General features: G+C 32.0%; 1 protein-coding gene across 1 annotated transcript in view; it reads left to right on the top strand.

Annotated features, from left to right (window-relative positions):
* The window catches only part of LOC100609532 (protein eyes shut homolog), a 2,075,858-nt gene that overhangs the window by 837,623 nt on the left and 1,224,144 nt on the right, over positions 1-14,091 (top strand). Inside the window, exon 17 of the mRNA XM_063813139.1 lies at positions 4,928-5,049. Coding sequence (XP_063669209.1) covers positions 4,928-5,049 — 122 coding nt within the window. The remainder of the gene's footprint in view (positions 1-4,927; positions 5,050-14,091) is intronic.

The raw sequence follows: 14,091 nt of genomic DNA, 5'->3' as shown, positions 1-14,091 counted from the left end.
GTAACAATTCAACTATATATATATATATATATATATATATATGTATATGTGTATATATTTTTTATTCAGTTTCTACATTTGTTTTTGATAAACTGATGTTTGGCAGGGTTTTTTAAAATCATTTTGTAGGTAGTTGTTGTTAATATAAGTACATTCCCATTTTGTTTTCATTTGCTAAAAGAAATTTTTAGAATGTGTATTGAATTTTATAAAATATTTTTCTGCTCTGAAATGATAAAACCATTTTTCTTTCTCTAAAAGATTTTCTTGTGTTGAGGCATATTTCCATTTCTGGCATATTTCCAGCTCAAACTATATAATGTATTTTAAATACATTATTGTTTTTGACTATCTAAATTTATGTTTTTTTGAAAAAAATTGACTTTTTGATCCTAAAAACATTGACTAAATTTCTATTTGTTGTTATATGCTTGCTAGAATTTGGTAGCTAGGTTTTGATAGTCTCAAAAAATAATTTGAGTAGTTTTTCCTGTTTTTCTATTCTCTTCACCTATGTGGCATAAGAGAATAAATAAATTCTTGGGAGTAATTTTGTTTGAGTCTATGTTAGCAAATCTCCCTCCTTTGGTATATTTTTAAATGTCTACTGATTTAGTATGATTTTCTATTTCATCTTGAATACATTTTCCTCATTTATATTTTCTTATATTAATCCACGTCATGTAAGTCTGTGTTCATAAATTACATATTGATGGATTCTCTTGCTCTTCCTCCTTCTTTGTTTTTCCTAGTCTGGTTATCTCTTATTATATGGCATAAATGTTTATAAAAATAAGTAATGTATTGATCAATAGGTTTGAGCTAATCGTGGTACTTCTGTCAATTATTCTTTGACGTTGTTAGATCTAGACTGTTTTGCCTAGAGGTAATGGCTATTACTAATTAATGATAATTATTTGTCGCTAGGCTAAGAATATTATAGTTATTACTACCTTCAAGTCGTAAGTATATTTATGAAGTATAAATTGTTAGTACTTTACATATGAAGGCACCTGAGGCTTAGAGAACTTGAGTAGGTTACTTGGAAAAATTAAGTAGATTAGTAGATATCAAAGGCAAAATTATAAGATGATCCTCGAGATTCCCATCTCCTGGTGTATATACCCTGTAAAATCTCCCCTTGGGTGTGAGTGAAACCTGTAAATATGATACTTCTTCCATGATTATATTACATGTAGAAAGAGATTTTACAGTGTTATTAACACCCCCAATAAGTGACTTTTATTTAATCAAACATGTGGTTGTCCTACATGGGCTGCCCTAATTAGATGGGCCTTTAACAAAACAAGAGGTAACAGCAGAGATTCTCCTGTTGTCCTTAAAAAAACAAACTGGCATGCTGTGAGAGGAGGAGGCCATGTGTCAAGGACCTGCGAATACCTTCTAAACGCTGAGAGTAGTCTTTACCTGGTAGCTAGCAAGAAAATGACACCTGAGTCCTAGAGGCAGAATGAAATGAATTCTGCTACAATCATTGAACTTGGAAGAGAACTCTATTTCCTAGGTGAGATCACATCCCAGTCAGTACCTTGATTTCAGCATGGTGAGACTGAAAGCAAAGGATTTAGGTGACTGACACTTGTACACTGACTTATTGAAACTGTGAGACAGTACATTTATGTTGTTTTAAGACACGAAATTTGTAGTAATTTTTTAGGCAGTAAGAGAAAACTAATATACTAGATGTCTAGAGATTTAATAAGCATCAGAGATAATGTTTAAAGAAAATCTAACTTGAAAATTCATGTTCACAATTATGCTATCCATCTTACTTTAGTACATCTGTTACTGATAAGAAAAATTTAAAATATCTGGCTGTTTATCTGAAAAAGTGAACTACTATATAGTTTATGCATTTACAACTATCAAACTTGACAGCTTTGTCTTTATTTTTTTCTCACTGGCTGCAGAGTTCAATATTGTAGACCTGTGTTTTTATCATCTGTCTTTCCTGTCTCATGCATATTTTCAAACTACTGTTTTATCTAAGTTTAGTAGGAAGAGTAATGTCTACTTTGTAGTGAGAAGTTAAAAAATGATAAGATTCTAATTTAATAAATAATGTAAACCTTTACTCCTTTTGGTAAATACATTTTAATAATACTTTCCTTTTCCATCAAAATTGGCTCAAAATATGCTTTTAAAAATAGTATTTTACTTTAATACTATTTAATACTAGTATTTAATATTATTTAATATTATTAAATATTTAATATTAATATTTAATAATTACTTAATGTTTAATATTAAAATATTAAATATTAATATTAATTATATTTCAGTTTTCTAGTGGAATATAATTTCTATTTTTATAATTAATATTAAAAATATTTAATAATTATTAATATTTGATATTTAATAATATTAAATAAAATATTTAATATTATTTAATACTATTCTGGCCACTGTATTGACCAGTGCAAATTTAAGTAACAGTTATTTTAAATTACTGGAATCAATTATTCAATGTTGAATGAGAAACTGCTTTGCAGCAAGAATGTCTAAATTCAGGAAAATGCTTTTGAATCAAGTAAGATACTGATGAATAAAAATTCTCAAACTCTGGGTTATTTTTAGTTGCTGTGCACTTTTGTTCTCTTCATCATTTACATTTTTAAATTTTAATTTTTTAAATTATATTTTCTTCATCCTTTTATGTTTTCTTTTTGTATATAGTTCATCATATCTGGAATTCACTGCTATAGTACCTGATACTTTAATGATAATGATACCCTGAAATTGATAATTTTCTACTAATTATCAAGTTATTGAAAATACCAATAGTTATTAGCGTTTAAGAAATATATGAATTTAATAGGAAAAATTTGACTGACTTTTTGACTCACTAAATTTGTTTCAAAATATTATTGAGGCATCAAAATAAAAATCAGCAGTGTGCTTATGCGTTTGTCTTTACATAAATAATTTATACCCCATAATATGAGAAATTTCAGAACATAACGAACGGGCATGTCCCGAAGATTTTATGCATATGCCATTTATGCTACTGAGTGGGATGATTTTCTCCCATTCACCACAGCTGATGTTGTCTTGCCTATTGTGGAATTGCTTTCATTTTAAATAGCACATTCATAAAACAAAATATAATCATTATATTCAATTTTTATGTAAGTCCTCTTTTAATGTTTACAAAAAAGAAAAAAAAGAAAAAATAAGCCAAACGCAACCAATGAAAACTGTAAATGTTACCACACTCATGGAGGAAGTTAACAATGTAGGGAGCATGGTATGTGAAAAAAAAATCTGCTAAAATCCAGCAAAACTGGAGTACCCTTAAAGATTATTCTGAGTGGAGACTAGTATATGTGTCAGGAATAAAGCACAATGTTGAAAAGGTGGCTCTCATTCTTGTGCTTTTAAGCTAGTTATTAATACCTAGCATGGAAAACCAATTGGCCCTGTTCAACCAAAGCACAGTACTGAGTAGAACTTCTTACACATTTAAACTGTTGTAACCTAAATGCACATACATGGAGCATGAATTTATTTTTCTTCTGGTTATCATGTTTCATTGTTATGTTTGTAAAAAAAATTTGCTGTCCAAATGTACCAAAGTGATGAAAGATCATTTTGAATTTTGTTTTGGCTACTAACTTCAACCTTTAAATTATTGGTCATATCATGTTTGTTCTTTTCTGTTTATTTAATCAACATTAATTAAACATAGGGTGCTAGATCTGTACAGGATGTTGAGATGTATTAAACTAAGATGCGTTCTGTAATCTCAGGGCTCCTACTCATCACATTGTGCTTATAAGTATATAGACTTCTTAACTCTATCCACAAATGGAGAAACTGGGCTGGCATTATCTAACTCAACTCTCAACTCTGTTCAGTAGAAATCAAACAAGATCTCTGTTTGTGTTTTAACTTTTCTAGTAGCCACTACAAAAAGCTGTGGAAATAAATGAAATTAATTGAAATCGTACGTTTCATTTAACTCTTTATATCAAAATTATTTCCATGTCAACCAAAAGTAAATAATAAAAAATTTTAGTGAGATACTTGGCATTCCTTTTTTAATACTAACTTTTCAACATTCAGTATGTATTTTATATTTATAGCACATCTTAAATGGTACTAGCCATGTTTCAATGTTTTATAGCCACATGTGGCTACTGTATTGAAAAGTGCAGATTTAAATAACAGTTAACATTGATTTTACCATTTTTATAATGCTATATCTAGATTCTCTACAGACAAAAGCCCAAAATCTAATTTTGACAAGAGCTCTATTCTTCAAAAATATTTTTCATATAGAAAGTATTTTCACAGAGTAATTTAAAGTGTTTCTTTTGTTTGTTTGTTTGCCCAATACTAGGAAAGCAAAATTTTACCTCTAGCATTCTGAATTACATTGTCATAGGGCAACTCTCTGTTTCAGAAAAACACCATGAAAAGTTTTACGATTTTAATTAACCAAAAGTCTGTTAATTTATTTTAAATATTTATCTGTAACAATAAATCTGTCAAAAGTTTCCTTATTTATACTTGTATTTTTAACTTGTGAGCTAGTTGGTGAGTTGTTTAATTAGTTATTTAGTTATACTCCATCATCTACCATCATATGACTAACATGCTATTTTTCTTTTAAAACATTTAACAAAGATGATAGTTCTACATTGTGAGCATAATGCATAAATCTTTAATACCTTCTGTAGAATCTATTGGCTTACTACTAAACTTTATTTAATTAGATACTAAAGAATACTGTTCACACGGTTTTAAAAATGTGGTAAAAGTCATTTGGGGGGAGTATTGGCATTCTATAAAACTAAAAAAATTATAAATTGACAGAGATATCAAAATAGCCAGGAGTAATATCTGTATTATAGGCTTAATAGTAAGAAATAGCCTAAAAATATATAATTTCATATTCTCTTAGAGCTACCAGTGTGTGTGCCTATCTGATTGGGAAGGAAATTTTTGTGAACAAGAATCCAATGAGTGTAAAATGAATCCTTGCAAGAACAATTCCACCTGTACTGACCTTTACAAAAGCTATCGGTGAGTAACATATTTTTAGTTTTCTTCATGAAATTACTTGGAGTGCTCAGTGTCCTTGGGATACATCCAGACATTATTTTCACTTTAGATACATTTAATTAAAATAACCATCCAGCAATGAAGAGCCATTTACTGACAAGATGGTGTCACAATCATTTGAAATTTGAAAACACTGAAGGCCAGATGTCAACAAAGTATAAACAAATTTTAACTTGAAAAGGCAATGTTCCAATATGGTAATGATACAAATGCATTTACTTCTTCAAAACATGTTTTTGCCATCTTAACATTGTTTTGGACCTTTCCATGCAGTATGAGAACTACCACACTATGACAAGAAAGGAGTGAGTCCACTAAATTAAAACTTCCAATTTTTTACTTAGAGATTATTTTGAGTTTGGATAATTTAATAAAATTTTTGATATATTTTATAATATAAATTATCCACATATTCCATAATTCAATTGTATTAATTAGTTATTAGATGAGAATTCTGAAGAAACTCCAAATAGAAATTCTGAGTAGGTGTTTATGTATTATGCCCACCTTTTAATGGAGTTGTTTTTTGCTTGTTGAATAAGTTCCTTATAGATTCAGCGTATCACACCTTTATTGGATGCATAAATCGTGACTATTTTTCCCATTCTTTTTTTTTTTTTTTTTTAATAGAGAAACAACAGTGGGCCCAGGGGACCGGCACTCAGCATACCAAGGACCTGCACCGGCCTCTGAGTTCCCTCAGTTTTTATTGATTATTATCTTCATTATTTCAGCAAAAAGGAATGTAGTAGGAGGGCAGGGTGATAATAAGGAGAAGGTCAGCAACAAATATGTGAGCAATAGAATCTATGTCATAATTAAGTTCAAGGGAAGGTACTATGACTGGACATGCACGTAAGCCAGATTTATGTTTCTCTCCACCCAAACATGTCAGTGGAGTAAAGAATAACAAGGCAGCATTGCTGCAAACATGTCTTGCCTCCCACCATAGGGCGGTTTTTCTCTGATCTCAGCATTGAACAAATGTACAATCGGGTTTTATACCGAGACATTCAGTTCCCAGGGACAGGCAGGAGACAGTGGCCTTCCTCTATCTCAGCTGCAAGATGCTTTCCTCTTTTACTAATCCTCCTCAGCACAGACCCTTTACGGGTGTTGGGCTCGGGGACGGTCAGGTCTTTCTCATCCCAGGAGGCCATATTTCAGACTATCATATGGGGAGAAACCTTGGACAATACCCCGCTTTCAAGGGCAGAGGTCCCTACGGCTTTCCGCAGTGCATTGTGCCCCTGGTTTCAGACTATATTTCAGACTATCACATGGGGAGAATACTCCGCTTTATTTTTCCCATTCTGTCAGTTGTCTGTTTACTCTGTTGATAGTTTCCTTTGCTATGCAGAAGCTCCTTAGCTTAATCTTACTTGTCAATTTTTGGTTTTGTTGCAGTTGCTTTTGTGGACTCACTCATAAATTATTTATCAAGGCTGATGTCCAGAATGGTGTTTTCTAGGTTTTCTTCTAGGATTCTTATAGTCAGAGGTCTTATATTTATATATTTAGTCCATCCTGGGTTACTTTTTTGTGTATAGTAAAAGGTAAGGGTCCAGTTTCAGTCCTCTGCATATGGACAGCCAATTTTCCCAGCACCATTTATTGAATAGGGGGTCCTTCCCTCATTGCTAATTTTTGTTGATTTATCAAATATTAGACGGCTGTCAGTATGTTGCTTTATTTCTGGTTTTGCTATTCTGTTCCACTGATCTATGTGTCTGTTATTGTTGTTGTTTTACCAGTGCAATGCTGCCATGCTGTTTTTGGTTACTGTAGACTTATGTATAGTTTGAAGTCAGGTAAAATGATGCCTCCATCTTTTTTTATTTCCTCTCTAAGATTGCTTTAGTTATTCAACTTCTTTTTTCATTCTACATACATTTTAGTATAGTTTTTCTCTAATTCTGTGAAAAATGACATTCGTAGGTTGATAGGTTGAATCTGTGCATGCTTTGGGCATTATGGCCATTTTAATGATATGGATTCTTCCAAGCCATGAACACGGGGTATTTTTTCATTTGTTTGTGTCATTACTGATTACTTTTAGCAGTGTTTTGTAGTTCTCCTTGTACAGATCTTTCACATCCTTGATTAGATATATTCCTTGCTTTTTTGTTTGTTTGTTTGTTTTTTGTTTTTGGTGTGTGTGCTATTGTAAATGGGATTGCATATTGTAAATGGATTCTTGATTTGGCTCTCAGCTTGAATGTTATTGGTGCATAGAAATGTTACTGATTTGTATACATCGATTTTGTGTCCTGAAACTTTACCAAATTTTTTATAAGTTCCAGGAGCCTTTTGGTGGAGTCTTCAGCATCTTCTAGGTGTAGAATCATATCATCAGTAAGGAGAGATAGTTTGACTTATTTTGTTACTTTTTGGATACCTTTTATTTATTTCTCTTGCCTGATAGCTCTGGCTTGGACTTCCGGTACTGTGTTGAATAGAAGTTGTGAGGCTGGGCTTGTTCCAGTCCTCCCGGGGAATGCTTGCAGACTTTGCCCATTTAGTATGATGTTGGCTGTGGGTTTACCATAGATGGCTCTTATTATTTTGAGATATGTTTCTTAGATACCTAATCTATTTAGGATTTTTAACATGATGTTGAATATCATAGCAGAATTTTCCACTTCTATTGGGATCATCATGTGTTTTTTGTTTTTAATTCTGTTTATGCAGTGAATCACATTTATTGATTTGTGTATGGTGAAACAGTTTCATCCCAGGAATGAAGCTTAGTTGGAGAATTAACTTTTTGATGTGCTGCCATATTTGGCTTCCTAGTATTTTGTTGAGAGTCATAAGGTGTATTGGCCTGTAGTTTTCTTTTTGTGTTGTATCTTTTCCAGGTTTTGGTATCTCGATAATACTGGTTCATAGAGTGAGTTAGGGAGGAGTTCCTTCGACTTCATTTTTTTTTTTTTTTGGAAGAGTTACAGTAGAATGGGTACCAGCTTTTCTTTTTACATCTAGTAAAATTTGGCGTGAATCCATCTGGTCTGGGGCTTTATTTTGTTGGCAGGTCGTTTTTTTTAAATTACTGATTCAATTTCAAAACTTGGTGTTTTCAGGATTTCAATTTTTTTCTCATTCAATCTTGAGAGGTTGTGTGTTACCAGGTATTTACCCATTTCCTTTAGATTTTCTAGTTTATGTGTATGGAGGTGTTCATAAGGGTCTCTCAGAATCATTCTACTTCTGTGAGATCAGTTGTAATGTCACCTTTGTCATCTCTGACTGTACTTATTTGGATCTTCTGTCGTTTTTTCTTTGTTAATGTAGACAGTGGTTTATCAATCTTGTTTATGCTTTCAAAAAACCAACTTCTGTTTAAGTTGATTATTTCCCTGGATTTTGGGGTCTTAATTTTGATCAGTTCTGCTCTGATTTTAGTTCTTTTCTTTTGCTAGGTTTGGAATTAGTTTGCTCTTGTTTCTGGTTTTCCAAGTATGATATTAGATCATTAGTTTGATATCTTTCTGACATTTTGAGATATGCATTTAACAAGTGCCCCATAAACATATGAAAAAAATGCTCAACATCATTAATCAGAGAAATCCAAATTAAAACCACAATGAGACAATATCTCACACACATCAGCATTGTTATTATTAAAAAGTTAAAAAACCAACAGATGCTGATGAGGCATTGGAGAAAAGAGAACGTTTAAACACTGTTGTTGGGATATAAATTAATTCAGCTACTGTGGAGAGCAGTTTGGAGATTTCTCAAAAACTTAACATAGAACTACCATTTCACCCACCAATCCCATTACTGGGAATATATCCAAAAGTAAATAAATCATTCTACCAAAAAGATACATGCACTCATGTAGTCATCTCAGTGCTACTCACCATAGCAAAGACATAGAACTAACCTAGGTTCCCATCAACATGGGATTGCATAAAGAAAATGTGGTTCATATACACCATGGACTACTATGCAGCCACGAAGAAGAACAAAGTCATGTTCTTTGCAGCAACATGGATGTAGCTTGAGGCCATTATTCTAGGTGAATTAATACAGAAACATAAAACCAAATATCATATGTTCTCACTTATAAGTGGAAGCTAAACACTGGGTACTCGTGGACATAAAGATGGCAGTAATAAACACTGGGGAATTCTAGAGTGGGAAGGGAAGGAGGTAAGTATGGGTTGAAAAACTGACTGTTGGATACTATGCTCACTACCTGGGTGATGGGATCATTTGTACCCCAAACTCCAGCATCATGCAATATATCCATGTAACAGTTGCACATGTACTCCCTAAATCTAAAATGATGCATACACATGAAAAAGAAATTCTTAGTAGCTATTGCTATTATTCCAAAAGCTTAATAACCATGTATATATTTGTAAATTTTTTTTTTTAAGGCAGACTCTCACTCTGTTTCCCAGGCTGGAGTGCAGTGGCATGATCTTGGCTCACTGAAACCTCCACCTCCTGGGTTCAAGTAATTCTCCTGCCTCAGCCTCCGAGTAGCTAGGATTACAGGTGCCTGACATCATGCCTGGATAATTTTTGTATTTGTAGTAGAGATGGAGTTTCATGAGTTTCACCATGTTAGCCAGGCTGGTCTCGAACTCCTGATCTCAAGTGACCTGCCCGCCTCGGCCTCCCAAAGTGCTCAGATTATAGGCATGAGCCACCATGCCCTGCCCTTGGTAAATAATTTTTAATCCTAGATTTGTTTGGTATACATTGCATCTCTTATGTAGATGCATAATCAAGTATATCATAACTAAATCCTTTTCTTGTTCAGAAGCAGATGAATTGCATACAAACACACTCAGATGATTATTTTACAAAGGAAAATGTTAAAATTATTTCAGAATGTCCTCCAAAATAAATCATACATTCTCTTTTGCCTTGTGATTAAGGTTGAGAATTCTGGATTATCTCATGCCTGTAAAACTTTTCACAAATGTTTCTAATTTTTTGGTGATTAAAGTGGGTTATAAGGTGCAGACTGTTCAACAGTAGGCAGTTTGCTTTATTAAATTGAATTCCACAATAGCTGGCAATAATGGCATAGATACTATGTGACAAAAAAAGATAAATAAATAATTTTGGTAATATAGGAAAACTCACAATGCCAATAGTTAGGATTAGTTAAAGATATATAAAAATAAAAAGACCCAGAGACATTTTTGTGACATTAGCAATTATTAAGTTGATGTATGAACACAAATTGATATTAATAACCTTTCCACCTGTATATTAGGAGAAATAATAAACTTTTGATGAACTAAAAACATAATATTCATTGTTATCTATGTTTTATTTTTCTTACATCAATTAATTATAACCTATAATATGTACTATAAATTTTCTAGTATTTCTTTCATTGAGACTCTGATATATCCTTTTTTTGGCGTTTAGCTCTTCCTATAATTTCTTAAGATAACTTGTATATGCATTTGTGTATGTGTGCGTTGATGCTGTTGGCAGTCACCAGACAAACACCACTGGGAACACACCTAGGGTTGCAAAAGTTGGGTTTATAACTCATTGCAACAAGGGAGAAAACACATCATGTAGATCCACAGGGATATCTAAATAAAAGGATGTTAGAAAGGACTTACCGACCTGAGCTTGCTACTTGTATTTTGGGGGATGGTTTCAAACAGTGCGTCTTTGCTCTGGATAAGTTGTCAAGAAGGGAGCAGAATTTTATTATTAGGTTTATGGTAAGTCTTACCTAGGAGGATGGAGGAAAAGACAAGAAAGAAGTGAAAACCAATGTTTTCAAAAGAGGTACCAATTACTTATATTAGCCATGACAGGGGATTGTTTTGTTAGTCTTTTGTTTGGGTGATGTTCCTGGTTTTGTCTCTATTTGATAAGATTATAAGTTAGTCTAGTTTTTGTGATCTCTTATTTGCATAGATTAGCCATGTCTGATACTGATGTTCTATGAAATTGTTGAAATGGTCATCAGAAGAACACTTACACCTAGCTCTAAATCTGCTTTATACTATATGGCTAGCTCCTGAATATCCTGGCTATCAGAAGCTACTTTGCTCCTTCCCAAAACAATGTCTTATACATATGAGTTAAATACACGTGTGTGTGTGTGTGTGTGTGTGCGTGTGTGTATGAAATACATCACTTATGTTTGTCCACCTATTGGCTCAAAATATTCTTATATATCCCAACAAAATGAGAGGACTCAAATATTAATTTATTGTCCAACATGGTATTAATTTTATTTAAATAAAAGTATCACATTTGATATAGAAGTCTTAAAAATTGAAAACAAAATAAACAGCATCTACAAGGCTTAATTCAAAATACTTTAATATTCATGATACATAATCAGTCTTTCTAGATAACCCTGACATGGCTTATTGTGAACTCCTAGTGATTTAAATGTATAAATGTTTCAGGAGATTTTGTTACCTAAATTAAGACAAACTCTTAGTCATTTCATCATTCCTAAGATTTTTGATATATTATTTGCTTTATTTATTTTCATATTTCAGATATTTGTTGCATTTTATCTGGATATAAAATTTAAAGTTTAGCTGAATCAGATTTTCTGAATGTGCTTCTTCTTTGTGATTATAAAGATAATGTATTAATATGAACATTATATTCATATTGGCTTTTCTAGATTGTAAAGAGAAAAGAGCAGTCACTAAATATGCTATATTAATGAGATGAGCATAATGTATGTATTCCATATGTTGCATATAAATAGGATGACTTACAACTTAGGAATTTCCTTACCAATTATCTTTCTAAATAATAATTTTATTGAGACATAATTAACATACCATACAATTCACCTTTTTAGGTGTACAATTCAGTACAATAGTCCCCCTTTACTATTCCAAGGGAGATATGTTCCAAGACCCCCAGTGGATGTCTGAAAATCAAAGATAGCACCGAACTCTATACAGGGTTACACATATCCCTTAACTTACAATAGGGTTATTTTTCTGATAAACCCATTGTATATTGACAAAAATTGTAAGTTGGAAATGTACTTGTAAGTATTTAATATACTTACTGAATATCATAGCTTATCCTAGCCTCCCTTAAACATGCTCAGAACCTACATTAACTTACCGGTGGAGAAAAACACAATTCCTATTTTATAATAAATTATTGAATATCTCATGTAATTTATTGAATACTCCACTGAAAGCAAAAAAACATAATTGTTGTAAGCGTACTTGAAGTGTAGTTTCTACTTAATGTAAATTGCTTTTATCCCATTGTAAAGACAAGACATCACGTCAAACCAGTTGGGGACCATCTATATATAAATTATGTATTTTTCTATATATAACTATGGTGAAGTTTAAATATAAGTTAGGCACATTAAGAGATTAACAACAATAACTACTAATTAAATAGAAAAATCATAACATACTGTAATAAAAGTGTGTCAATGTGGTCTCTCTCTCTCTCTCAAAATATCTTATTATACTATATTCATCTATTTTTAGAGCATGGTTGACTGCTGGTAACTGAAACCAGAAAGCAAAACCATGGAAAAGGAGAGAACTACTATAGATTTAGTAGCTTAGTAGAGAAGTACAACGATCACCACTATCTAATGTTAGAATACTTGTATTATTCCAAAGGAACTCATACCATTACCATAGCCTCTCCCCATTTCCTTCTTCCCCCTTGAAATAAATAAAGTCCCCCTAATCGACTTTCTATCTCTAGGATTTGTCTGTTCTGGACATTTCATATAAATGGAATCATGCAATATATGTTTTTTGGTGACTGGTTTGTTTGACTTAGCATAATATTTTCAAGATTTATGTCATAGCAGGTATAAGGACTTTGTTTCTTTTTTATGGCCAGATAACATTACATCATAAAGTTACAGCAAATTTGTTTATTTTTCAGCTGATAAACATGTTGATTATTACAACTTTTTGACTACTATGAATAACACTGCTATAAACATGTGCAATACATGTCCAGACATATATTTTCAATTATTTTTCATATAAAACTAGAGTAGAATTGCTGGATCATAGATTAACTCTGTGCTTAACTTTTAGAGGAACTTCCAAACTCTTTTCCAAAGTGAATGTATAATTTTTGCAGTACCACCAGCAGTGTATGAGAGTGTCAACTTCTCCACATCTTGCCAATATTTGTTGATGTTTGTCTTTTTAACCCTTCTAGTAGGTGTGAAGTTGTATTTCAATGCACATTTGATTTTCATCTCCCTAAGGACTAATAATACAGCTCATCTTAACATGCGCTTTCTGACCTCGTGTATCTCTTTTTGGGAGAATATCTCCTCATATCATTTGCTCATTTGGGAATGGAAGTTATGTACCTTTTATCTTAGTTGTAAGAAATTTTATATATTTTGGATACAAGCCAATTATCAAATATGATTTGCAGATATTTTCTTCCATTATGTGAGTTATCTTTTTCTTCATGGTGTCCTTTCAGGCACAAATAATTTTAATTTTGAGGACAACCAATTGACTCATTTTCTTTTGCCACTTTTGCTTTTCATATCATAGCTAAGAAATTGTTGTCTAACTGAAGATTACAATAATTTTATTTCTGTATTTTCTTCTATAAACTTTATATTTTTAGCTCTTATATTGAGATATAATCCATTTTGAGTTAGTTAATTTTTATGTGTGTGGTGTGAGGTAAAGGTCTAGCCTCATTCTTCTACACATGAATATCCAGTTGTCTCAGGATAATTTCTTAAAAATACTATTCTTTCCATATTAAATTATCTTGGTAACTTTAACATGAATTAGACAAACTTGTAAGGATTTCTAGACACTCTATTCTATTTATCTTTATTCTAATACCACACCCTCTTATTGTAGCTTTTAGTAAGTTTGAAGTCAGGAAATACGAATCCAACTTATTTTTTTGTTCCATCATTGTTTTGCTAAACTGGGATCCTTGTACTTCCATATGAATTTTAGTATCAGCTTGTTACTTTCTGAAGAAAATGGCAGCCATAACTTTAATAGAGATTTTATTGAA

The sequence above is a fragment of the Pan troglodytes genome, chromosome 5 (assembly GCF_028858775.2).
Source record: "Pan troglodytes isolate AG18354 chromosome 5, NHGRI_mPanTro3-v2.0_pri, whole genome shotgun sequence".
NCBI classification, from domain to species: Eukaryota; Metazoa; Chordata; class Mammalia; order Primates; family Hominidae; genus Pan; species Pan troglodytes.
The sequence above is the reverse complement of the archived record's forward strand: the minus strand, read 5'-3'. Positions and strand labels throughout refer to the sequence as shown.